Raw genomic sequence first — 26,096 nt, 5'->3', positions numbered from 1 at the left:
TGTTACAGTGAGGGGGTGTGGGGTATATCAGAGAGTGTTACAGTAAGGGGGTGTGGGGTATATCAGAGTGTGTTACAGTGAGGGGGTGTGGGGTATATCAGAGTGTGTTACAGTGAGGGGGTGTGGGGTATATCAGAGTGTGTTACAGTGAGGGGGTGTGGGGTATATCAGAGTGTGTTACAGTGAGGGGGTGTGGGGTATATCAGAGAGTGTTACAGTGAGGGGGTGTGGGGTATATCAGAGAGTGTTACAGTGAGGGGGTGTGGAGTATATCAGAGTGTGTTACAGTGAGGGGGTGTGGGGTATAGAACATAGAACATAGAACATTACAGCGCAGAACAGGCCCTTCGGCCCACGATGTTGCACCGACCAGTTAAAAAAAAAACTGTGACCCTCCAACCTAAACCAATTTCTTTTCGTCCATGAACCTATCTACGGATCTCTTAAACGCCCCCAAACTAGGCGCATTTACTACTGATGCTGGCAGGGCATTCCAATCCCTCACCACCCTCTGGGTAAAGAACCTACCCCTGACATCGGTTCTATAACTACCCCCCCTCAATTTAAAGCCATGCCCCCTCGTGCTGGATTTCTCCATCAGAGGAAAAAGGCTATCACTATCCACCCTATCTAAACCTCTAATCATCTTATATGTTTCAATAAGATCCCCTCTTAGCCGCCGCCTTTCCAGCGAAAACAATCCCAAATCCCTCAGCCTCTCCTCATAGGATCTCCCCTCCATACCAGGCAACATCCTGGTAAACCTCCTCTGCACCCTCTCCAAAGCCTCCACATCCTTCCTGTAATGTGGGGACCAGAACTGCACACAGTACTCCAAGTGCGGCCGCACCAGAGTTGTGTACAGTTGCAACATAACGCTACGACTCCTAAATTCAATCCCCCTACCAATAAACGCCAAGACACCATATGCCTTCTTAACAACCTTATCTACTTGATTCCCAACTTTCAGGGATCTATGCACACATACACCTCGATCCCTCTGCTCCTCCACACTATTCAAAGTCCTCCCGTTAGCCCTATACTCAACACATCTGTTATTCCTACCAAAGTGAATTACCTCACACTTCTCCGCATTAAACTCCATCCGCCACCTCTCGGCCCAACTTTGCAACCTGTCTAAGTCTTCCTGCAAACTACGACACCCTTCCTCACTGTCTACCACACCACCGACTTTGGTGTCATCAGCAAATTTGCTAATCCACCCAACTATACCCTCATCCAGATCATTAATAAATATTACAAACAGCAGTGGCCCCAAAACAGATCCCTGAGGTACACCACTTGTAACCGCACTCCATGATGAATATTTACTATCAACCACCACCCTCTGTTTCCTATCCGCTAGCCAATTCCTGATCCAATTTCCTAGATCACCCCCAATCCCATACATCTGCATTTTCTGCAGAAGCCTACCATGGTGAACCTTATCAAACGCCTTACTAAAATCCATATATACCACGTCCACTGCCTTGCCCCCATCCACCTCCTTGGTCACTTTCTCAAAAAACTCAATAAGGTTAGTAAGGCACGACCTACCTGCCACAAAACCATGCTGACTATCACCTATCAATTCATTACTCTCCAAATAACTATAAATCCTATCCCTTATAATTTTTTCCAACATCTTGCCGACAACAGAAGTGAGACTCACCGGTCTATAATTCCCGGGGAAGTCTCTGTTCCCCTTCTTAAACAATGGGACAACATTCGCTAACCTCCAATCTTCTGGTACTATACCAGAGGCCAACGACGACCTGAAGATCAGAGCCAGAGGCTCTGCAATCACTTCTCTTGCCTCCCAGAGAATCCTTGGATAAATCCCATCCGGACCAGGGGATTTATCTATTTTCAGACCCTCCAGAACATCCTGCACATCCTCCTTATCAACTGTAATACTGTCTATTCTACTCCCTTGCAACCCAGTGTCCTCCTCAGCTATATTCATGTCCCCTTGCGTGAACACCGAAGAGAAATATTGGTTCAATGCTTCACCAATCTCCTCCGGTTCCACACATAACTTCCCTCTGCCATCTATAACTGGCCCTAAACTTGCCCTAACCAACCTTCTGTTCTTGACATACCTATAGAACGCCTTAGGATTCTCTTTAACCCTATCCGCCAAAGTCTTCTCATGTCCCCTTTTAGCCCTTCTAAGCTCGCTCTTCAACTCCCTCTTAGCCAATCTAAAGCTTTCTAGTGCACTACCCGAGTGCTCACGTCTCATCCGAACATAAGCCTCCTTTTTCTTTTTAACCAACAAAGAAACTTTTTAGTATATCAGTGTTACAGTGAGGGGGTGTGGAGTATATCAGTGTGTTACAGTGAGGGGGTGTGGGGTATATCAGTGTTACAGTGAGGGGGTGTGGGGTATATCAGAGTGTGTTACAGTGAGGGGGTGTGGAGTATATCAGAGTGTGTTACAGTGAGGGGGTGTGGGGTATATCAGAGTGTGTTACAGTGAGGGGGTGTGGGGTATATCAGAGAGTGTTACAGTGAGGGGGTGTGGGGTATATCAGAGAGTGTTACAGTGAGGGGGTGTGGAGTATATCAGAGTGTGTTACAGTGAGGGGGTGTGGGGTATATCAGAGTGTGTTACAGTGAGGGGGTGTGGGGTATATCAGTGTTACAGTGAGGGGGTGTGGGGTATATCAGAGAGTGTTACAGTGAGGGGGTGTGGAGTATATCAGAGTGTGTTACAGTGAGGGGGTGTGGGGTATATCAGTGTTACAGTGAGGGGGTGTGGGGTATATCAGAGTGTGTTACAGTGAGGGGGTGTGGTGTATATCAGAGAGTGTTACAGTGAGGGGGTGTGGGGTATATCAGAGTGTTACAGTGAGGGGGTGTGGGGTATATCAGAGTGTGTTACAGTGAGGGGGTGTGGGGTATATCAGAGAGTGTTACAGTGAGGGGGTGTGGGGTATATCAGAGAGTGTTACAGTGAGGGGGTGTGGGGTATATCAGAGAGTGTTACAGTGAGGGGGTGTGGGGTATATCAGAGTGTTACAGTGAGGGGGTGTGGGGTATATCAGAGTGTGTTACAGTGAGGGGGTGTGGGGTATATCAGAGTGTGTTACAGTGAGGGGGTGTGGGGTATATCAGTGTTACAGTGAGGGGGTGTGGGGTATATCAGAGTGTGTTACAGTGAGGGGGTGTGGGGTATATCAGAGTGTGTTACAGTGAGGGGGTGTGGGGTATATCAGAGTGTGTTACAGTGAGGGGGTGTGGGGTATATCAGAGTGTGTTACAGTGAGGGGGTGTGGGGTATATCAGTGTTACAGTGAGGGGGTGTGGGGTATATCAGAGAGTGTTACAGTGAGGGGGTGTGGAGTATATCAGAGTGTGTTACAGTGAGGGGGTGTGGGGTATATCAGAGTGTGTTACAGTGAGGGGGTGTGGGGTATATCAGTGTTACAGTGAGGGGGTGTGGGGTATATCAGAGAGTGTTACAGTGAGGGGGTGTGGGGTATATCAGAGTGTTACAGTGAGGGGGTGTGGGGTATATCAGAGTGTGTTACAGTGAGGGGGTGTGGGGTATATCAGAGTGTGTTACAGTGAGGGGGTGTGGGGTATATCAGAGAGTGTTACAGTGAGGGGGTGTGGGGTATATCAGAGTGTTACAGTGAGGGGGTGTGGGGTATATCAGAGTGTTACAGTGAGGGGGTGTGGGGTATATCAGAGTGTTACAGTGAGGGGGTGTGGGGTATATCAGAGAGTGTTACAGTGAGGGGGTGTGGGGTATATCAGAGTGTGTTACAGTGAGGGGGTGTGGGGTATATCAGAGTGTTACAGTGAGGGGGTGTGGGGTATATCAGTGTTACAGTGAGGGGGTGTGGGGTATATCAGAGTGTGTTACAGTGAGGGGGTGTGGGGTATATCAGAGTGTGTTACAGTGAGGGGGTGTGGGGTATATCAGAGTGTGTTACAGTGAGGGGGTGTGGGGTATATCAGAGAGTGTTACAGTGAGGGGGTGTGGGGTATATCAGAGTGTTACAGTGAGGGGGTGTGGGGTATATCAGAGTGTGTTACAGTGAGGGGGTGTGGGGTATATCAGAGTGTGTTACAGTGAGGGGGTGTGGGGTATATCAGAGAGTGTTACAGTGAGGGGGTGTGGGGTATATCAGAGTGTTACAGTGAGGGGGTGTGGGGTATATCACAGTGTGTTACAGTGAGGGGGTGTGGGGTATATCAGAGTGTGTTACAGTGAGGGGGTGTGGGGTATATCAGAGAGTGTTACAGTGAGGGGGTGTGGGGTATATCAGAGTGTGTTACAGTGAGGGGGTGTGGGGTATATCAGAGAGTGTTACAGTGAGGGGGTGTGGGGTATATCAGAGAGTGTTACAGTGAGGGGGTGTGGGGTATATCAGAGTGTGTTACAGTGAGGGGGTGTGGGGTATATCAGAGTGTGTTGCAGTGAGGGGGTGTGGGGTATATCAGAGAGTGTTACAGTGAGGGGGTGTGGGGTATATCATAGTGTTACAGTGAGGGGGTGTGGGGTATATCAGTGTTACAGTGAGGGGGTGTGGGGTATATCAGAGTGTGTTACAGTGAGGGGGTGTGGGGTATATCAGAGAGTGTTACAGTGAGGGGGTGTGGGGTATATCAGAGTGTGTTACAGTGAGGGTGTGTGGGGTATATCAGAGTGTGTTACAGTGAGGGGGTGTGGGGTATATCAGAGTGTGTTACAGTGAGGGGGTGTGGGGTATATCAGAGTGTGTTAGTGAGGGGGTGTGGGGTATATCAGAGAGTGTTACAGTGAGGGGGTGTGGGGTATATCAGAGAGTGTTACAGTGAGGGGATGTGGGGTATATCAGAGAGTGTTACAGTGAGGGGGTGTGGGGTATATCAGAGAGTGTTACAGTGAGGGGTGTGCGGTATATCAGAGTGTGTTACAGTGAGGGGTGTGGGGTATATCAGAGAGTGTTACAGTGAGGGGGTGTGGGGTATATCAGAGTGTTACAGTGAGGGGGTGTGGGGTATATCAGAGTGTTACGGTGAGGGGGTGTGGGGTATATCAGAGTGTTACAGTGAGGGGGTGTGGGGTATATCAGAGAGTGTTACAGTGAGGGGTGTGGGGTATATCAGAGTGTTACAGTGAGGGGGTGTGGGGTATATCAGAGTGTGTTACAGTGAGGGGTGTGGGGTATATCAGAGAGTGTTACAGTGAGGGGGTGTGGGGTATATCAGAGAGTGTTACAGTGAGGGGTGTGGGGTATATCAGAGTGTTACAGTGAGGGGGTGTGGGGTCTATCAGAGTGTGTTACAGTGAGGGGTGTGGGGTATATCAGAGAGTGTTACAGTGAGGGGTGTGGGGTATATCAGAGAGTGTTACAGTGAGGGGGTGTGGGGTATATCAGAGAGTGTTCCAGTGAGGGAGTGTGGGGTATATCAGAGTGTTACAGTGAGGGGGTGTGGGGTATATCAGAGAGTGTTACAGTGAGGGGTGTGGGGTATATCAGAGAGTGTTACAGTGAGGGGGTGTGGGGTATATCAGAGAGTGTTACAGTGAGGGGTGTGGGGTATATCAGAGTGTTACAGTGAGGGGGTGTGGGGTATATCAGAGTGTGTTACAGTGAGGGGTGTGGGGTATATCAGAGAGTGTTACAGTGAGGGGGTGTGGGGTATATCAGAGAGTGTTACAGTGAGGGGGTGTGGGGTATATCAGAGTGTTACAGTGAGGGGGTGTGGGGTATATCAGAGTGTGTTACAGTGAGGGGGTGTGGAGTATATCAGAGTGTGTTACAGTGAGGGGGTGTGGGGTATATCAGAGTGTGTTACAGTGAGGGGGTGTGGGGTATATCAGAGAGTGTTACAGTGAGGGGGTGTGGGGTATATCAGAGAGTGTTACAGTGAGGGGGTGTGGAGTATATCAGAGTGTGTTACAGTGAGGGGGTGTGGGGTATATCAGAGTGTGTTACAGTGAGGGGGTGTGGGGTATATCAGTGTTACAGTGAGGGGGTGTGGGGTATATCAGAGAGTGTTACAGTGAGGGGGTGTGGAGTATATCAGAGTGTGTTACAGTGAGGGGGTGTGGGGTATATCAGTGTTACAGTGAGGGGGTGTGGGGTATATCAGAGTGTGTTACAGTGAGGGGGTGTGGTGTATATCAGAGAGTGTTACAGTGAGGGGGTGTGGGGTATATCAGAGTGTTACAGTGAGGGGGTGTGGGGTATATCAGAGTGTGTTACAGTGAGGGGGTGTGGGGTATATCAGAGAGTGTTACAGTGAGGGGGTGTGGGGTATATCAGAGAGTGTTACAGTGAGGGGGTGTGGGGTATATCAGAGAGTGTTACAGTGAGGGGGTGTGGGGTATATCAGAGTGTTACAGTGAGGGGGTGTGGGGTATATCAGAGTGTGTTACAGTGAGGGGGTGTGGGGTATATCAGAGTGTGTTACAGTGAGGGGGTGTGGGGTATATCAGTGTTACAGTGAGGGGGTGTGGGGTATATCAGAGTGTGTTACAGTGAGGGGGTGTGGGGTATATCAGAGTGTGTTACAGTGAGGGGGTGTGGGGTATATCAGAGTGTGTTACAGTGAGGGGGTGTGGGGTATATCAGAGTGTGTTACAGTGAGGGGGTGTGGGGTATATCAGTGTTACAGTGAGGGGGTGTGGGGTATATCAGAGAGTGTTACAGTGAGGGGGTGTGGAGTATATCAGAGTGTGTTACAGTGAGGGGGTGTGGGGTATATCAGAGTGTGTTACAGTGAGGGGGTGTGGGGTATATCAGTGTTACAGTGAGGGGGTGTGGGGTATATCAGAGAGTGTTACAGTGAGGGGGTGTGGGGTATATCAGAGTGTTACAGTGAGGGGGTGTGGGGTATATCAGAGTGTGTTACAGTGAGGGGGTGTGGGGTATATCAGAGTGTGTTACAGTGAGGGGGTGTGGGGTATATCAGAGAGTGTTACAGTGAGGGGGTGTGGGGTATATCAGAGTGTTACAGTGAGGGGGTGTGGGGTATATCAGAGTGTTACAGTGAGGGGGTGTGGGGTATATCAGAGTGTTACAGTGAGGGGGTGTGGGGTATATCAGAGAGTGTTACAGTGAGGGGGTGTGGGGTATATCAGAGTGTGTTACAGTGAGGGGGTGTGGGGTATATCAGAGTGTTACAGTGAGGGGGTGTGGGGTATATCAGTGTTACAGTGAGGGGGTGTGGGGTATATCAGAGTGTGTTACAGTGAGGGGGTGTGGGGTATATCAGAGTGTGTTACAGTGAGGGGGTGTGGGGTATATCAGAGTGTGTTACAGTGAGGGGGTGTGGGGTATATCAGAGAGTGTTACAGTGAGGGGGTGTGGGGTATATCAGAGTGTTACAGTGAGGGGGTGTGGGGTATATCAGAGTGTGTTACAGTGAGGGGGTGTGGGGTATATCAGAGTGTGTTACAGTGAGGGGGTGTGGGGTATATCAGAGAGTGTTACAGTGAGGGGGTGTGGGGTATATCAGAGTGTTACAGTGAGGGGGTGTGGGGTATATCACAGTGTGTTACAGTGAGGGGGTGTGGGGTATATCAGAGTGTGTTACAGTGAGGGGGTGTGGGGTATATCAGAGAGTGTTACAGTGAGGGGGTGTGGGGTATATCAGAGTGTGTTACAGTGAGGGGGTGTGGGGTATATCAGAGAGTGTTACAGTGAGGGGGTGTGGGGTATATCAGAGAGTGTTACAGTGAGGGGGTGTGGGGTATATCAGAGTGTGTTACAGTGAGGGGGTGTGGGGTATATCAGAGTGTGTTGCAGTGAGGGGGTGTGGGGTATATCAGAGAGTGTTACAGTGAGGGGGTGTGGGGTATATCATAGTGTTACAGTGAGGGGGTGTGGGGTATATCAGTGTTACAGTGAGGGGGTGTGGGGTATATCAGAGTGTGTTACAGTGAGGGGGTGTGGGGTATATCAGAGAGTGTTACAGTGAGGGGGTGTGGGGTATATCAGAGTGTGTTACAGTGAGGGTGTGTGGGGTATATCAGAGTGTGTTACAGTGAGGGGGTGTGGGGTATATCAGAGTGTGTTACAGTGAGGGGGTGTGGGGTATATCAGAGTGTGTTAGTGAGGGGGTGTGGGGTATATCAGAGAGTGTTACAGTGAGGGGGTGTGGGGTATATCAGAGAGTGTTACAGTGAGGGGATGTGGGGTATATCAGAGAGTGTTACAGTGAGGGGGTGTGGGGTATATCAGAGAGTGTTACAGTGAGGGGTGTGCGGTATATCAGAGTGTGTTACAGTGAGGGGTGTGGGGTATATCAGAGAGTGTTACAGTGAGGGGGTGTGGGGTATATCAGAGTGTTACAGTGAGGGGGTGTGGGGTATATCAGAGTGTTACGGTGAGGGGGTGTGGGGTATATCAGAGTGTTACAGTGAGGGGGTGTGGGGTATATCAGAGAGTGTTACAGTGAGGGGTGTGGGGTATATCAGAGTGTTACAGTGAGGGGGTGTGGGGTATATCAGAGTGTGTTACAGTGAGGGGTGTGGGGTATATCAGAGAGTGTTACAGTGAGGGGGTGTGGGGTATATCAGAGAGTGTTACAGTGAGGGGTGTGGGGTATATCAGAGTGTTACAGTGAGGGGGTGTGGGGTCTATCAGAGTGTGTTACAGTGAGGGGTGTGGGGTATATCAGAGAGTGTTACAGTGAGGGGTGTGGGGTATATCAGAGAGTGTTACAGTGAGGGGGTGTGGGGTATATCAGAGAGTGTTCCAGTGAGGGAGTGTGGGGTATATCAGAGTGTTACAGTGAGGGGGTGTGGGGTATATCAGAGAGTGTTACAGTGAGGGGTGTGGGGTATATCAGAGAGTGTTACAGTGAGGGGGTGTGGGGTATATCAGAGAGTGTTACAGTGAGGGGTGTGGGGTATATCAGAGTGTTACAGTGAGGGGGTGTGGGGTATATCAGAGTGTGTTACAGTGAGGGGTGTGGGGTATATCAGAGAGTGTTACAGTGAGGGGTGTGGGGTATATCAGAGAGTGTTACAGTGAGGGGGTGTGGGGTATATCAGAGAGTGTTCCAGTGAGGGAGTGTGGGGTATATCAGAGTGTTACAGTGAGGGGGTGTGGGGTATATCAGAGAGTGTTACAGTGAGGGGGTGTGGGGTATATCAGAGTGTTACAGTGAGGGGGTGTGGGGTATATCAGAGTGTTACAGTGAGGGGGTGTGGGGTATATCAGAGAGTGTTACAGTGAGGGGGTGTGGGGTATATCAGAGAGTGTTACAGTGAGGGGGTGTGGGTTATATCGGAGAGTGTTACAGTGAGGGGGTGTGGGGTATATCAGAGAGTGTTACAGTGAGGGGGTGTGGGGTATATCAGAGAGTGTTACAGTGAGGGGGTGTGGGGTATATCAGAGTGTTACAGTGAGGGGGTGTGGGGTATATCAGAGAGTGTTACAGTGAGGGGGTGTGGGGTATATCGGAGAGTGTTACAGTGAGGGGGTGTGGGGTATATCAGAGAGTGTTACAGTGAGGGGGTGTGGGGTATATCAGAGTGTGTTACAGTGAGGGGGTGTGGGGTATATCAGAGAGTGTTACAGTGAGGGGGTGTGGGGTATATCAGAGAGTGTTACAGTGAGGGTGTGTGGGGTATATCAGAGTGTTACAGTGAGGGGGTGTGGGGTATATAAGAGAGTGTTACAGTTAGGGGGTGTGGGGTATATCAGAGTGTTACAGTTCGGGGGTGTGGGGTATATCAGAGTGTTACAGTGAGGGGGTGTGGGGTATATCAGAGAGTGTTACAGTGAGGGGGTGTGGGGTATATCAGAGTGTGTTACAGTGAGGGGGTGTGGGGTATATCAGAGTGTGTTACAGTGAGGGGGTGTGGGGTATATCAGAGTGTGTTACAGTGAGGGGGTGTGGGGTATATCAGAGAGTGTTACAGTGAGGGGGTGTGGGGTATATCAGAGAGTGTTACAGTGAGGGGGTGTGGGGTATATCAGAGTGTGTTACAGTGAGGGGGTGTGGGGTATATCAGAGAGTGTTACAGTGAGGGGGTGTGGGGTATATCAGAGTGTGTTACAGTGAGGGGGTGTGGGGTATATCAGAGTGTGTTACAGTGAGGGGTATAGATGTTCAAGTCTGTCAATAGGTTCACACCACCTACACATCAGAAGGAAAATTAAGTTTTTTATTATCATAAAAGATAGCTTCAAAAGATGGCGAGATACACACACACACCCACACGAGGGGGAACGGGGCGAGATTCCTGAATCACCGCCCCGATCCCAGGAACTGACAGCCTTCCCTGAAATCCGCAAATGTGGCAAAATTCTGTTTTTTTGTGACCAAGTTAAATGATTGGAGTCGGACAGGAGGAAAGAGATCAGGAGGCACAAGGCGAAAGCTGTCTGTACAAAAGAACCCAGACCCCAATTTACAAGCCGCTTTGCAGTTTATAAAATTTCACAACCCCCCCTCCCCAATCCCATCATTTTATAGTATTTATAATGTTACATATGTTACACCCGTGCACCGCTCCTTGCACGCACACTCGCTCGCAGAAGAACCAGGGGTGATCCAAAGTGTGGAGAATTCCAGAACGTTCCGCAGCCGGGGGGCGTGCGCGCTGGATCGTACCCCCTCTCGGTCTCAGCGACGCCGTGTTGGGGGTCCGTTTTCTGATTTGCCTGCTGCAGAGAGAGAAAGAAAAAATAACACACGGGTGTCAAAGTCGGCTGGAGTCTTTTTTTTTATAAAATGGATTCTTCCGCGGGGAGCGGGTGTCTCCACTAAGCCCCAGCTTTTGTTGCCTGTACCCAATTGTCCCTTCCAACTGAAGCAGGGTGGCACAGCGGTTAGCACTGCCGCTTCACAGCTCCAGGGACCCGGGTTCGATTCCCGGCTTGGGTCACTGTCTGTGCGGAGTTTGCACATTCTCCTCGTGTCTGCGTGGGTTTCCTCCCACAAGCCGAAAGACGTGCTGGTTAGGGTGCATTGGGCCGTGCTAAATTCTCCCTCCGTGTAACCCGAACAGGCGCCGGAGTGTGGCGACGAGGGGTTTTTCGCAGTAACTTCATTGCAGCGTAAGCCTACTTGTAACACGAATAAATAACTAAAAAATAAATAAACTAATCCCGTTAGAATTTTATAGGTTTCTATGAGATCCCCTCTCACGCTGAACTCCAGCGAATACAATTCTAACGGACTCAAACTCTCCTCGTATGTCAGTCCTGCCATCCCAGGAGTCAGCCAGGTAAACCTTCTCTGCATTCCCTCGAGAGCAAGAGGAACATTGATATACAGAGGGATCTGGGAATGCAAGTCCACGGTTCTCTACAAGTGACGACACAGGTGGCCAAGGTCATTCAGAAAGCACATGGCCGGGGCACTGAGTACAAGAGTTGGGAAATCATGTTCATAGAAATCATAGAAACCCTACAGTGCAGAAAGAGGCCATTCGGCCCATCGAGTCTACACCGACCACAATCCCACCCAGGCCCTACCCCCACATATTTTACCCACTAACCCCTCTAACCTACACATCTCAGGACTTTAAGGGGCAATTTTTAACCTGGCCAATCAACCTAACCCGCACATCTTTGGACTGTGGGAGGAAACCGGAGCACCCGGAGGAAACCCACGCAGACACGAGGAGAATGTGCAAACTCCCACACAGACAGTGACCCGAGCCGGGAATCGAACCCGGGTCCCTGGAGCTGTGAGGCAGCAGTGCTAACCACTGTGCTACCGTGCCGCCCAGTACTATGTTGTAGTTACATAAAACCTTGGTTAGGCTGCATTTGGAGTATCGCGTGCAGTTCTGGTCACCACACTACCAGAAGCACGTGGAAGCTTTGGAGAGAGCGCAAAGAAGGTTCACCAGGATGTTGCCTGGTGAACATCCAGGTCGAGGGTGTTGACTATGAGGAGAGGTTGAATAAACTTGGATTGTTTTCACTGGAGCGACAGAGGCTGAGGGGAGACCCGATCTGAGGTGTACAAAATTATGAGGGGCATGGATAGAACATAGAACATAGAACATTACAGCGCAGAACAGGCCCTTCGGCCCACGATGTTGCACCGACCAGTTAAAAAAAAAACTGTGACCCTCCAACCTAAACCAATTTCTTTTCGTCCATGAACCTATCTACGGATCTCTTAAACGCCCCCAAACTAGGCGCATTTACTACTGATGCTGGCAGGGCATTCCAATCCCTCACCACCCTCTGGGTAAAGAACCTACCCCTGACATCGGTTCTATAACTACCCCCCCTCAATTTAAAGCCATGCCCCCTCGTGCTGGATTTCTCCATCAGAGGAAAAAGGCTATCACTATCCACCCTATCTAAACCTCTAATCATCTTATATGTTTCAATAAGATCCCCTCTTAGCCGCCGCCTTTCCAGCGAAAACAATCCCAAATCCCTCAGCCTCTCCTCATAGGATCTCCCCTCCATACCAGGCAACATCCTGGTAAACCTCCTCTGCACCCTCTCCAAAGCCTCCACATCCTTCCTGTAATGTGGGGACCAGAACTGCACACAGTACTCCAAGTGCGGCCGCACCAGAGTTGTGTACAGTTGCAACATAACGCTACGACTCCTAAATTCAATCCCCCTACCAATAAACGCCAAGACACCATATGCCTTCTTAACAACCTTATCTACTTGATTCCCAACTTTCAGGGATCTATGCACACATACACCTAGATCCCTCTGCTCCTCCACACTATTCAAAGTCCTCCCGTTAGCCCTATACTCAACACATCTGTTATTCCTACCAAAGTGAATTACCTCACACTTCTCCGCATTAAACTCCATCCGCCACCTCTCGGCCCAACTTTGCAACCTGTCTAAGTCTTCCTGCAGACTACGACACCCTTCCTCACTGTCTACCACACCACCGACTTTGGTGTCATCAGCAAATTTGCTAATCCACCCAACTATACCCTCATCCAGATCATTAATAAATATTACAAACAGCAGTGGCCCCAAAACAGATCCCTGAGGTACACCACTTGTAACCGCACTCCATGATGAATATTTACTATCAACCACCACCCTCTGTTTCCTATCCGCTAGCCAATTCCTGATCCAATTTCCTAGATCACCCCCAATCCCATACATCTGCATTTTCTGCAGAAGCCTACCATGGTGAACCTTATCAAACGCCTTACTAAAATCCATATATACCACGTCCACTGCCTTGCCCCCATCCACCTCCTTGGTCACTTTCTCAAAAAACTCAATAAGGTTAGTAAGGCACGACCTACCTGCCACAAAACCATGCTGACTATCACCTATCAATTCATTACTCTCCAAATAACTATAAATCCTATCCCTTATAATTTTTTCCAACATCTTGCCGACAACAGAAGTGAGACTCACCGGTCTATAATTCCCGGGGAAGTCTCTGTTCCCCTTCTTAAACAATGGGACAACATTCGCTAACCTCCAATCTTCTGGTACTATACCAGAGGCCAACGACGACCTGAAGATCAGAGCCAGAGGCTCTGCAATCACTTCTCTTGCCTCCCAGAGAATCCTTGGATAAATCCCATCCGGACCAGGGGATTTATCTATTTTCAGACCCTCCAGAATATCCTGCACATCCTCCTTATCAACTGTAATACTGTCTATTCTACTCCCTTGCAACCCAGTGTCCTCCTCAGCTATATTCATGTCCCCTTGCGTGAACACCGAAGAGAAATATTGGTTCAATGCTTCACCAATCTCCTCCGGTTCCACACATAACTTCCCTCTGCCATCTATAACTGGCCCTAAACTTGCCCTAACCAACCTTCTGTTCTTGACATACCTATAGAACGCCTTAGGATTCTCTTTAACCCTATCCGCCAAAGTCTTCTCATGTCCCCTTTTAGCCCTTCTAAGCTCGCTCTTCAACTCCCTCTTAGCCAATCTAAAGCTTTCTAGTGCACTACCCGAGTGCTCACGTCTCATCCGAACATAAGCCTCCTTTTTCTTTTTAACCAACAAAGAAACTTTTTTGGTGCACCACGGTTCCCTAGCCCTACCAATTCCTCCTTGCCTGACAGGGACATACCTATCACAGACTCGCAGTAGCTGCTCCTTGAAAAAACTCCACATGTCGGACGTTCCCAGTCCCTGTAATCTCCTAGTCCAACCTATGTTTCCTAATTCTCTCCTAATAGCCTCATAATTACCCTTCCCCCAGCTAAAACCACTGGCCCGAGGTTCATGCCTATCCCTTTCCATCACTAAGGTGAACGTAACCGAATTGTGGTCACTATCACCAAAATGCACACCAACTTCCAAGTCTAGCACCTGGTCTGGCTCATTTCCCAGCACCAGATCCAATATAGCCTCACCTCTAGTTGGCCTGTCTACATACTGAGTCAAAAAACCTTCCTGCACGCTTTGAACAAAAACTGACCCCTCTAACGAGCTAGAGCTATAACAATTCCAGTCAATATTAGTCAAGTTAAAATCCCCCATAACAATTGCCCTATTACTTTCACTCCTAAGCAGGATTGACTCCGCAATCCTTTCCTCAACCTCTCTAGAACTTTTAGGAGGTCTATAAAAGACTCCCAACAGGGTGACCTCTCCTCTCCTATTTCTAATCTCCGCCCATACTACCTCAACAGATAAGTCCTCATCAAACCTCCTCTCTGACACTGTGATACAATCTCTGACCAATAATGCTACCCCTCCCCCTCTTCTACCTCCTTCCCTACTTCGACTAAAACATTTGAACCCCGGGACCTGCAGCATCCATTCCTGCCCCTGCTCTATCCATGTCTCTGAAATAGCCACAACATCGAAGTCCCAGGTACTGATCCACGCTGCAAGTTCACCCACTTTATTGCGAATACTCCTGGCATTGAAGTATACACATTTCAAACCCTGCTCCACCCCACCTCTGCAATGCCGTGCATTGCAGTCCCCATCCATGCATCCCTCACTTTCAGCCCCACTACTCAGGATCCCTCCCCCCCCCCGAATCAGTTTAAACCTCCCTGCATGGCCTTAGCAAATTTACCCCCCAGGATATTGGTCCCCTTCTGATTAAGGTGTAGACCATCCTTCTCATAGAGGTCACACCTTCCCCAGTACGAGCCCCAATTGCTTAAGTACCTGAACCCCTCCCTCCTGCACCATCCCCTCAGCCATGAATTCAAACCTTCCCTCTCCCTATTCCTCTCTAAACTATCCCGTGGTACAGGCAAGAGTCCAGAGATAACCACTCTGTCAGTCTTGGCCTTTAGTTTCCACCCCAACTCCATAAATCCCTGCCTAATATCCCCTTCCCCTATCCTCCCTATGTCGTGTGTCCCCACATGTACAATAACTTGTGGTTTATCTCCCTCCCCCCTAAGAGTCCTGAATACCCTGTCAGACACATCCCGGACCCCAGCCCCTGGTAGGCAACACACCAACCCTGAGTCCCTACCTTTAGTTCCGACCCTCCTATCTGTCCCCTTAATTGTGGAGTCCCCAATCACAAGGCCCAGTCTTTTACAGCCCCTAACCACCTGAGCTTTTTCACTCGGCTCACCCCCAGAGATCTGCTCTCTATGCTCAGTTGATTCCTCCTCAACTGTAGCCTCCAGCACCGAAAACCTATTATGGAGGGGAACCGCCCCAGGGGATTGTCTTCCCGATTGCTTCTTACCCCTCCTCCTGGCATTGACCCAAGCCTCATTTCTAGGAGTTACTATTTCTCTATAACTCCTATCAACTTCCACCTCCGCCTCCCGAATTATGCGGAGTTCCTCTACCTCCCCCTCCAGCTCCTTTACACGCTCCTCCAGAAGCTGCAATCTAATGCACTTCTTACAACTAAAATCTCCTGAAACACTACTGGATTTCCTCACCACATACATCCCACAGGAGATGCAGCATACTGCCTGAACTGCCATCCCTGAAGCCATTACCAGCAAGAAAAAAAGAAAACAAAAAACTTCCCCACACTTCCCCAACTGTCACTCTCCACTGCAGCCCGAGCAGCACAGGATAGGCTGGGATAATCAGAGGCTTGTCCCCCCAGGGTGGAGGTGTCAGTTACAAGGGGGGCACAGGTTCAAGGCGAGAGGGGGAAGTTTAAGGGAGATGTGCAGGGTGAAAAACGTACGCAGAGAGCGGTGGGTGCCTGGAACGCGCTGCCAGGAGAGGTGGTGGAAGGCGGCACATTAGCAACATTTAAGAGGTACCTGGATGGGTCCACGAATAGGGGCATTCGGACCGAGTAAGGGCATCATGATCGGCACGGGCTTGGAGGGCCAAAGGGCCTCTTCCTGTGCTGCACTTTTCTTTGAGACCAAAACTGCACACAATACCTTACCAACGCCTGTACAATTGCAGTAAAAGATCCCTGGACTCAGATCCGCTTTATGAAGGCCAACATACCATTTGCCTTCTGGGCGGCACGGTAGCACAGTGGTTAGCACTGCTGCTTCACAGCTCCAGGGATCTGGGTTCGATTCCTGGCTCGGGTCACTGTCTGTGTGGAGTTTGCACATTCTCCTCGTGTCTGCGTGGGTTTCCTCCGGGTGCTCCGGTTTCCTCCCACAGTCCAAAGGTGTGTGGGTTAGGTTGATTGGCCATGCTAAAATTGCCCTTAGAACCATAGAAAATTACAGCTCAGCAACAGGCCTTTTGGCCCTTCTTGTCTGTGCCGAACCATTTTATGCCGAGTCCCACTGACCTGCACTTGGACCATATCCCTCCACACCCCTCTCATCCATGAACCCGTCCAAGTTTTTCTTAAATGTTAAAAGTGACATTTACCACTTTATCCGGCAGCTCATTCCACACTCCCACCACTCTCTGCGTGAAGAAGCCCCCCCTAATATTCCCTTTAAACTTTTCTCCTTTCACCCTTAACCCATGCCCTCTGGTTGTTTTCTCCCCTAGCCTCAGCGGAAAAAGCCTGCTTGCGTTCACTATCTATACCCATCAAAATCTCATACACCTCTATCAAATCTCCCCTCAATCTTCTATGCTCCAGGGAATAAAGTCCCAACCTATTCAATCTCTCTCTGTAACTCAGCTTCTCAAGTCCCGGCAACATCCTTGTGAACCTTCTCTGCACTCTTTCAACCTTATTTACATCCTTCCTGTAACTAGGTGACCAAAACTGTACACAATACTCCAAATTCGGCCTCACCAATGCCTTATATAACCTTACCATAACACTCCAACTCCCTTAGTGTCCTGAGGTGCGTAGGTTAGAGGGATTAGTGGGTAAATGTGTAGGGATATGGGGGTAGGGCCTGGGTGGGATTGTGGTCGGTGCAGACTCGATGGGCCGAATGGCCTCTTTCTGTACTGTGGGGTTTCTATGATTCTATATTGCCTGCTGTACCTGCACGCTCACTTTCAGTGGTTGATGCACGAGGACACTAAGATCTGAGATCGATGTGATAGACTGGGGTTAAGACCACATCTGGAGTGTTGTGGACTACTGGTGAGGCCACATCTGGAGTGTTGTGGACTACTGGTGAGGCCACATCTGGAGTGTTGTGGACTACTGGTGAGGCCACATCTGGAGTGTTGTGGACTACTGGTGAGGCCACATCTGGAGTATTGTGGACTACTGGTGAGGCCACATCTGGAGTGTTGTGGACTACTGGTGAGGCCACATCTGGAGTGTTGTGGACTACTGGTGAGGCCACATCTGGAGTGTTGTGGACTACTGGTGAGGCCACATCTGGAGTGTTGTGGACTACTGGTGAGGCCACATCTGGAGTATTGTGGACTACTGGTGAGGCCACATCTGGAGTGTTGTGGACTACTGGTGAGGCCACATCTGGAGTATTGTGGACTACTGGTGAGGCCACATCTGGAGTGTAGTGGACTACTGGTGAGGCCACATCTGGAGTGTTGTGGACTACTGGTGAGGCCACATCTGGAGTGTTGTGGACTACTGGTGAGGCCACATCTGGAGTGTTGTGGACGACTGGTGAGGCCACATCTGGAGTGTTGTGGACTACTGGTGAGGCCACATCTGGAGTGTTGTGGACTACTGGTGAGGCCACATCTGGAGTGTTGTGGACTTTATTGGGGGGGGGCTGGGAGAGAGAGGCACACAGAGGAGGGGGTTACCTGAGGTCAGTCCATTTTGAGGTTGACATAGATGTAGCGGATGAACTGCAGCGAGGCGAAGAAGGAAACGGAGCCGAGCATGAGGAAGAAGACGTAGCAGGTGAGGAAGGAGTAGCCGAAGAACTCCAGAGTCTGCACCATGCCCGACATGTTGGAGCGCTTGAAGTAGTAGAAGACGGAGTAGAGGAACATGAAGAAGCCGGTGGAGCCGGTGCTGAAGACCGACCTCCACCACCAGCGGTAGTCCTCGCTGGAGAGCTGGAAGTAGGTGAGGGCGATGGAGATGCAGGCACTGACGCTCAGCAGGATGGCAAAGACAATGAAGAGGATCCCGTACAGCGTGTACTGCTCCCGGCCCCACATGGTGGCAAAGATGTAGTACAGCTCCACCGATATGGCACTGCAGAGAGAAGGGGAGACGGGGGGAATGAAAGAGAAGGGGAGACGGGGGGAATGAAAGAGAAGGGGAGACGGGGGGAATGAAAGAGAAGGGGAGACGGGGGGAATGAAAGAGAAGGGGAGACGGGGGGAATGAAAGAGAAGGGGAGACGGGGGGAATGAAAGAGAAGGGGAGACGGGGGGAATGAAAGAGAAGGGGAGACGGGGGGAATGAAAGAGAAGGGGAGACGGGGGGAATGAAAGAGAAGGGGAGACGGGGGGAATGAAAGAGAAGGGGAGACGGGGGGAATGAAAGAGAAGGGGAGACGGGGGGAATGAAAGAGAAGGGGAGACGGGGGGAATGAAAGAGAAGGGGAGACGGGGGGAATGAAAGAGAAGGGGAGACGGGGGGAATGAAAGAGAAGGGGAGACGGGGGGAATGAAAGAGAAGGGGAGACGGGGGGAATGAAAGAGAAGGGGAGACGGGGGGAATGAAAGAGAAGGGGAGACGGGGGGAATGAAAGAGAAGGGGAGACGGGGGGAATGAAAGAGAAGGGGAGACGGGGGGAATGAAAGAGAAGGGGAGACGGGGGGAATGAAAGAGAAGGGGAGACGGGGGGAATGAAAGAGAAGGGGAGACGGGGGGAATGAAAGAGAAGGGGAGACGGGGGGAATGAAAGAGAAGGGGAGACGGGGGGAATGAAAGAGAAGGGGAGACGGGGGGAATGAAAGAGAAGGGGAGACGGGGGGAATGAAAGAGAAGGGGAGACGGGGGGAATGAAAGAGAAGGGGAGACGGGGGGAATGAAAGAGAAGGGGAGACGGGGGGAATGAAAGAGAAGGGGAGACGGGGGGAATGAAAGAGAAGGGGAGACGGGGGGAATGAAAGAGAAGGGGAGACGGGGGGAATGAAAGAGAAGGGGAGACGGGGGGAATGAAAGAGAAGGGGAGACGGGGGGAATGAAAGAGAAGGGGAGACGGGGGGAATGAAAGAGAAGGGGAGACGGGGGGAATGAAAGAGAAGGGGAGACGGGGGGAATGAAAGAGAAGGGGAGACGGGGGGAATGAAAGAGAAGGGGAGACGGGGGGAATGAAAGAGAAGGGGAGACGGGGGGAATGAAAGAGAAGGGGAGACGGGGGGAATGAAAGAGAAGGGGAGACGGGGGGAATGAAAGAGAAGGGGAGACGGGGGGAATGAAAGAGAAGGGGAGACGGGGGGAATGAAAGAGAAGGGGAGACGGGGGGAATGAAAGAGAAGGGGAGACGGGGGGAATGAAAGAGAAGGGGAGACGGGGGGAATGAAAGAGAAGGGGAGACGGGGGGAATGAAAGAGAAGGGGAGACGGGGGGAATGGAGAGAAGGGGAGACGGGGGGAATGGAGAGAAGGGGAGACGGGGGGAATGGAGAGAAGGGGAGACGGGGGGAATGGAGAGAAGGGGAGACGGGGGGAATGGAGAGAAGGGGAGACGGGGGGAATGGAGAGAAGGGGAGACGGGGGGAATGGAGAGAAGGGGAGACGGGGGGAATGGAGAGAAGGGGAGACGGGGGGAATGGAGAGAAGGGGAGACGGGGGGAATGGAGAGAAGGGGAGACGGGGGGAATGGAGAGAAGGGGAGACGGGGGGAATGGAGAGAAGGGGAGACGGGGGGAATGGAGAGAAGGGGAGACGGGGGGAATGGAGAGAAGGGGAGACGGGGGGAATGGAGAGAAGGGGAGACGGGGGGAATGGAGAGAAGGGGAGACGGGGGGAATGGAGAGAAGGGGAGACGGGGGGAATGGAGAGAAGGGGAGACGGGGGGAATGGAGAGAAGGGGAGACGGGGGGAATGGAGAGAAGGGGAGACGGGGGGAATGGAGAGAAGGGGAGACGGGGGGAATGGAGAGAAGGGGAGACGGGGGAATGGAGAGAAGGGGAGACGGGGGAATGGAGAGAAGGGGAGACGGGGGAATGGAGAGAAGGGGAGACGGGGGAATGGAGAGAAGGGGAGACGGGGGGAATGAAAGAGAAGGGGAGACGGGGGGGGGGGGGGGGGAATGGAGAGAAGGGAGATCAGTATTTAAACATTGATAGTCAGAGACCCGCTTTATACAATTCCAGACTTTTGTTCACTTAAACGTCAATTGAATTTGAACACCCACCCGCTGCCATAGTGGGATTTGAACTTGTGTCCCAAGGGGCCTCTGGATGACTCGCCCATTGTCGTCACCACGACACCACCGCCACCGGCTCATTGGCTGCGGAATGCTTTGGGGCGGCACGGTAGCACAGTGGTTAGCACTGCTGCTTCACAGCTCCAGGGACCTGGGTTTGATTCCCGGCTCGGGGTCACTGTCTGTGTGGAGTTTGCACATTCTCCTCGTGTCTGCGTGGGTTTCCTCCGGGTGCTCCGGTTTCCTCCCACAGTCCAAAGATTTGCGGGTTAGGTTGATTGGCCGTGCTAAAAATTGCCCCTTAGTGTCCTGAGATGCGTAGATTAGAGGGATTAGTGGGTAAAATATGGAGGGATATGGGGGTAGGGCCTGGGTGGGATTGTGGTCGGTGCAGACTCGATGGGCCGAATGGCCTCTTTCTGCACTGTAGGGTTTCTATGATTCTGAGACATTCTTGCGCTGGAAGCCGGGGCTTGAAGCCTCCCCTGCAATTCTGACCTCCAGCTATCAATGGCACTGCAGCCTATTTATACACCAGAGCAGTGCAAACCCTCCCCTGTATTTCAGCCTATTTATACACCGAAGCATTGTCAACGGTTCCCCTGTTCTACTGAAATTCTGATCTCCCACTCGTGGCGCTGATATAGAAACACAGAAAATAGGAGAAGGGGAGGCCATCTGGCCCTTGGAGCCTGCTCCACTGTTCATTATAATGGCTGATCGTCAATTCAATATCCTGATTCCCCCCTTCCCCCCCCTCCATATCCCTCTCGCCCCAAGAACTGTATCTAATTCCTTCTCAAAATCACACAACATTTTGGCCTCAACTACTTTCTGTGGGAGTGAATTCCACACATTCACCACCCTCTGGGTGAAGAAATTTCTCCTCACCTCAAATACCAAAAGGTTTATCCTCCCTCACCATCGGGAACATTCTTTCTGAATCTACCCTGTCTAACCCTGTTAGAATGTTATAAGTTTCTATGAGATCCCCTCTCACCTCTTCTGAACTCCAGTGAATATAATCCTAACCGACTTAGTCTCTCCTCATATGACAGACCTGCCATCCCAGGAATCAGTCTGGTAAACCTTCGCTGTGCTCCCTCTATAGCAAGGACATCCTCCCTCAGATAAGGACACCAAAACTGCCCACAATACTCCAGGTGTGGCCTCACCAACGTCCTGTAAAATTGCAGCAACATATCCCGACTCCAAAACTCAAATCCTCTCGCTATGAAGACCAACATACCATTTGCCTTCTTCAATGCCTGCAGTACCTGCGCGCTTAGTTTAGTTAGTGCTTCATGATCAGCCCGGGCTTGGGAGGGTCCAAATGCCTGTCTCTGGGCTGCAATGTTCTTTGTTCTATTTCCTTCCCCAAAAGACATTAGTGAACCAGATGGGTTTTTCCGACAATGGTTTCACCGTCATCAGTAGATTCTTAATGCCAGTTTTATTAGCACAGTGGGTTAGCACTGCTGCTTCACAGCTCCAGGGTCCCGGGTTCGATTCCCGGCTCGGGTCACTGTCTGTGTGGAGTTTGCACATTCTCCTCGTGTCTGCGTGGGTTTCCTCCGGGTGCTCCGGTTTCCTCCCACAGTCCAAAGATGTGCGGGTTAGGTTGATTGGCCAGGTTAAAAATTGCCCCTTAGAGTCCTGGGATGCGTAGGTTAGAGGGATTAGTGGGTAAAATATGTGGGGGTAGGGCCTGGGTGGGACTGTGGTCGGTGCAGACTCGATGGGCCGAATGGCCTCCTTCTGCACTGTAGGGTTTCTATGATTTCTATTCTTATTGAATTTAAATTCCACTGTCTGCCTTGGCGGGATTCGAACCCAGGTCCCCAGAACATAAGTTTGAGTTCCTAAAGTGTCTGATTGAGTCAGAACACTTGAGGAACATTTAAGCGGTTGTTGGATAGGCACATGGAGCACACCAGTATGATAGGGAGTGGGATAGCTTGATCTTGGTTTCAGATAAAGCTCGGCACAACATGGTGGGCCGAAGGGCCTGTTCTGTGCTGTACTGTTCTATGTTCTATGACCTGTGTACCTGTACACCCAGATCCCTTTGCCTATCAATACTCTTAAAGGTTCTGCTATTTACTGTATATTTCCTCTCTGTATCAGTGACCTGTGACCTGCACATCCAGGTTCCTCTGCCGAGCAATCAATATGTGCAGGTTAGGTGGATTGGCCATGCTAAATTGTCCCTTAGTGTCCAACGATGTGCAGGTTAGGGGGATTGGCCGTGCTAAGTTGTCCCTTAGTGTCCAAAGATGTGCAGGTTAGGGGGATTGGCCATGCTAAATTGTCCCCTTAGCTTGATCTTGGTTTCAGATAAAGGTCGGCACAACATGGTGGGCCGAAGGGCCTGTTCTGTTCTATAAGCGGTGACATTGCTGCCTCATGGCGTCAGGGACCCAGGTTCAATTCCGGCCTTGGGTAGTCGGGGGGGGGGGGGGGGGGGGGGGGGAACAAAACCAACCTGAAAGGCAGGAAGCCACCGATGGTCATGTGGACCAGGATGCACTTGTACCAGGGCTGTGCCGGGATCTCCCGGGAGATGTTCTTGGTGCGGCAGGGCGCGTCGAAGCCGGTGGCGCTGTTCTTGCCGAAGATGCCGCCGATGACAGTCAGGGGGAAGCCCACCAGCAGCCAGACGGTGAGCAGCAGCAGGATGGTGGTGACCGGCAGGGCGTGGGTGGAACCGTTGGCCCAGTGCACCGTGTTGACAACACTCCAGGTCAGGAAGAATGGAGCTGTGCGGGGGGTGGGGGGTGTGGGAGAGAAGTGGGGGGGGGGTGTGGGAGAAGTGGGGGGGTGTGGGGAGAAGTGGGGGGGTGTGGGAGAAGTGGGGGGGTGTGGGAGAAGTGGGGGGGGTGTGGGGAGAAGTGGGGGGGGTGTGGGAGAAGTGGGGGGGTGTGGGAGAAGTGGGGGGGGTGTGGAGAAGTGGGGGGGTGTGGGAGAAGTGGGGGGGGTGTGGGAGAAGTGGGGGGGGTGGTGGGAGAAGTGGGGGGGGTGTGGGAGAAGTGGGGGGGGTGTGGGAGAAGTGGGGGGGGTGTGGGAGAAGTGGGGGGGGGTGGGGGAGAAGTGGGGGGGGGTGTGGGAGAAGTGGGGGGGGTGTGGGAGAAGTGGGGGGGGTGTGGGAGAAGTGGGGGGGGTGTGGGAGAAGTGGGGGGGGTGTGGGAGAAGTGGGGGGGGTGTGGGGAGAAGTGGGGGGGGTGTGGGAGAAGTGGGGGGGGTGTGGGAGAAGTGGGGGGGTGTGGGGAGAAGTGGGGGGGGTGGGGGGAGAGTGTGGGGGGGTGTGGGAGAAGTGGGGGGGGACGCTGGCTGGGGGCTGGGGGGGGTGTGGGAGAAGTGGGGGGGGTGTGGGAGAAGTGGGGGGGGTGTGGGAGAAGTGGGGGGGGTGTGGGAGAAGTGGGGGGGTGTGGGAGAAGTGGGGGGGGTGTGGGAGAAGTGGGGGGGTGTGGGAGAAGTGGGGGGGGTGTGGGAGAAGTGGGGGGGGTGTGGGAGAAGTGGGGGGGGTGTGGGAGAAGTGGGGGGGGTGTGGGAGAAGTGGGGGGGGTGTGGGAGAAGTGGGGGGGGTGTGGGAGAAGTGGGGGGGTGTGGGAGAAGTGGGGGGGTGTGGGAGAAGTGGGGGGGGTGTGGGAGAAGTGGGGGGGGTGTGGGAGAAGTGGGGGGGGTGTGGGAGAAGTGGGGGGGGTGTGGGAGAAGTGGGGGGGGTGTGGGAGAAGTGGGGGGGGTGTGGGAGAAGTGGGGGGGGTGTGGGAGAAGTGGGGGGGGTGTGGGAGAAGTGGGGGGGGTGTGGGAGAAGTGGGGGGGGTGTGGGAGAAGTGGGGGGGGTGTGGGAGAAGTGGGGGGGGTGTGGGAGAAGTGGGGGGGGTGTGGGAGAAGTGGGGGGGGTGTGGGAGAAGTGGGGGGGGTGTGGGAGAAGTGGGGGGGGTGTGGGAGAAGTGGGGGGGTGTGGGAGAAGTGGGGGGGGTGTGGGAGAAGTGGGGGGGTGTGGGAGAAGTGGGGGGGTGTGGGAGAAGTGGGGGGGGTGTGGGAGAAGTGGGGGGGTGTGGGAGAAGTGGGGGGGGTGTGGAGAAGTGGGGGGGGGTGTGGGAGAAGTGGGGGGGGTGTGGGAGAAGTGGGGGGGGTGTGGGAGAAGTGGGGGGGGTGTGGAGAAGTGGGGGGGGTGTGGAGAAGTGGGGGGGGGTGTGGGAGAAGTGAGGGGGTGTGGGAGAAGTGAGGGGGTGTGGGGAAGAAGAGGGTTGGGAATGGAGATAGAGTGAAAGGCATCATTTTAATTGAGTGCATTCAGGTCAGTGCCGCAGTATCACCCGCTGTCCCCTCTGTTCCGTCCAACCGTGTCGACACCCACTCCAGCCCCGCTGCACAGCCGGACTCAGCTCTTCCGCTGTGGAAACCTTCACCCGTGCCGGCGACACCTCCTCGCACTCTACGACTGTCCCGACTGCCCTCTCACATTCCAGTGCCCCCACCCCGCCCCCCCCCACCCCTCCATAAACACGAGCTCACTGCAAACGGTCTCCCATTGCCCCCTTGTTCCAGCTCGCATCGAATCCCGTTCCCTCTCAGCCGTGTCCCTGACCACCTCCCTCCGCAAATCTCTGGGATCTCCTCCAGCCGCCATAACCCTCCAATTCCAATTCGGGCGGTACTGTGGCGCAGTGGTCGGTGCAGACTCGATGGGCTGAATGGCCTCCTTCTGCACTGTAGGGTTTCTATGAGTGATTCGCACCGCTGCCTAACAGTGCCACGGGCCCAGGTTCGATTCGCCGTCTGTGGAGTCTGCATGTTTCCCCACCCCTTCCCCCATTCCTGCACGGCTTTCCACCGGGTGCTCCGGCTTCCTCCACAGTTTGGGAGACGTGCTGGTTTGGTCCACCAGCCGTGCTAAATTCTCCCTCGGTGTGACCCGAACAGGTGCTGGGGTGTGGCGACTGGGGGGATTTTAACAGTAACTTCATTGCACTGTTAATGTCAGCCAACTTGTGACCAATAAATAGTCACCTTACCAGAGAAGAGACTGGTGGTGAGGACGATGTTCCAGACCCACCGCTCGCCGCCGATCTTGCGGTAGAAGTTGCTGGAGATGTAGCCGGAGATGCAGCAGGTCAGGGCGTAGAGCAAGATGGCCGCCGAGTTGATGGCACCATGACGATGGACGTTGAACATCCCTAGCAACGCCATGACGATGATACCTGTGGGGACCGGTTGTCACATGTATTAGGATATAGTGAAAAGTATTGTTTCTTGCGCGCTATACACATAAAACATGCTTGGTTTCATCGGTCAGAACATTGAATACAGGAGTTGGGACGTCTTGTTGAAGTTGTACAAGACATCGGTGAGGCCACACTTGGAATACTGTGTACAGTTCTGGTCACCCTATTATAGAAAGGATATTATTAAACTAGAAAGAGTGCAGAAAAGATTTACTAGGATGCTACCGGGACTTGATGGTTTGAGTTATAAGGAGAGGCTGGATAGACTGGGACTTTTTTCCTGGAGCACAGGAGGCTGAGGGTGATCTTATAGAGGTC

The 26,096-nt window shown here is 52.2% G+C and overlaps 1 protein-coding gene across 2 annotated transcripts; it reads right to left on the bottom strand.

The window, feature by feature from the left end:
- Nucleotides 1-10,103: 10,103 nt before the first annotated feature.
- On the bottom strand, nucleotides 10,104-25,752 carry LOC144488333 (transmembrane 9 superfamily member 1-like). Of its 2 annotated transcripts, none has more exons than XM_078206383.1 (4): nucleotides 25,569-25,752; nucleotides 23,033-23,306; nucleotides 18,021-18,420; nucleotides 10,104-10,622 (listed from the first exon to the last, which is right to left on the bottom strand). In XM_078206383.1, exons 1-3 carry the CDS (start codon nucleotides 25,741-25,743, stop codon nucleotides 18,027-18,029), a joined length of 843 nt encoding a protein of 280 aa, XP_078062509.1. In that variant the 5' UTR covers nucleotides 25,744-25,752; the 3' UTR covers nucleotides 10,104-10,622; nucleotides 18,021-18,026. The 2 variants fall into 2 exon arrangements, with proteins under 2 accessions (XP_078062509.1, XP_078062510.1); XM_078206384.1 differs by having other exon boundaries at nucleotides 10,104-10,619.
- Between the last annotated feature and the right edge of the window lie 344 nt (nucleotides 25,753-26,096).

The sequence above is a fragment of the Mustelus asterias genome, unplaced genomic scaffold (genome assembly GCF_964213995.1).
Source record: "Mustelus asterias unplaced genomic scaffold, sMusAst1.hap1.1 HAP1_SCAFFOLD_1471, whole genome shotgun sequence".
NCBI lineage: Eukaryota > Metazoa > Chordata > Chondrichthyes > Carcharhiniformes > Triakidae > Mustelus > Mustelus asterias.
This window is presented reverse-complemented; position numbering and strand designations above follow the sequence as displayed.

What these genes read in the sequence shown, in the direction of transcription:
- LOC144488333 (XM_078206383.1), bottom strand. Translation starts at nt 25,743, where the DNA reads ATGGCGTTGCTAGGGATGTTCAACGTCCATCGTCATGGTGCCATCAAC. An exon ending in CACCACCAGTCTCTTCTCTG is followed by an intron (nt 23,307 to 25,568) that starts GTAAGGTGACTA and finishes CCCCCCGCACAG; the next exon opens with CTCCATTCTTCCTGACCTGG. An exon ending in GGTGGCTTCCTGCCTTTCAG is followed by an intron (nt 18,421 to 23,032) that starts GTTGGTTTTGTT and finishes TTCTCTCTGCAG; the next exon opens with TGCCATATCGGTGGAGCTGT.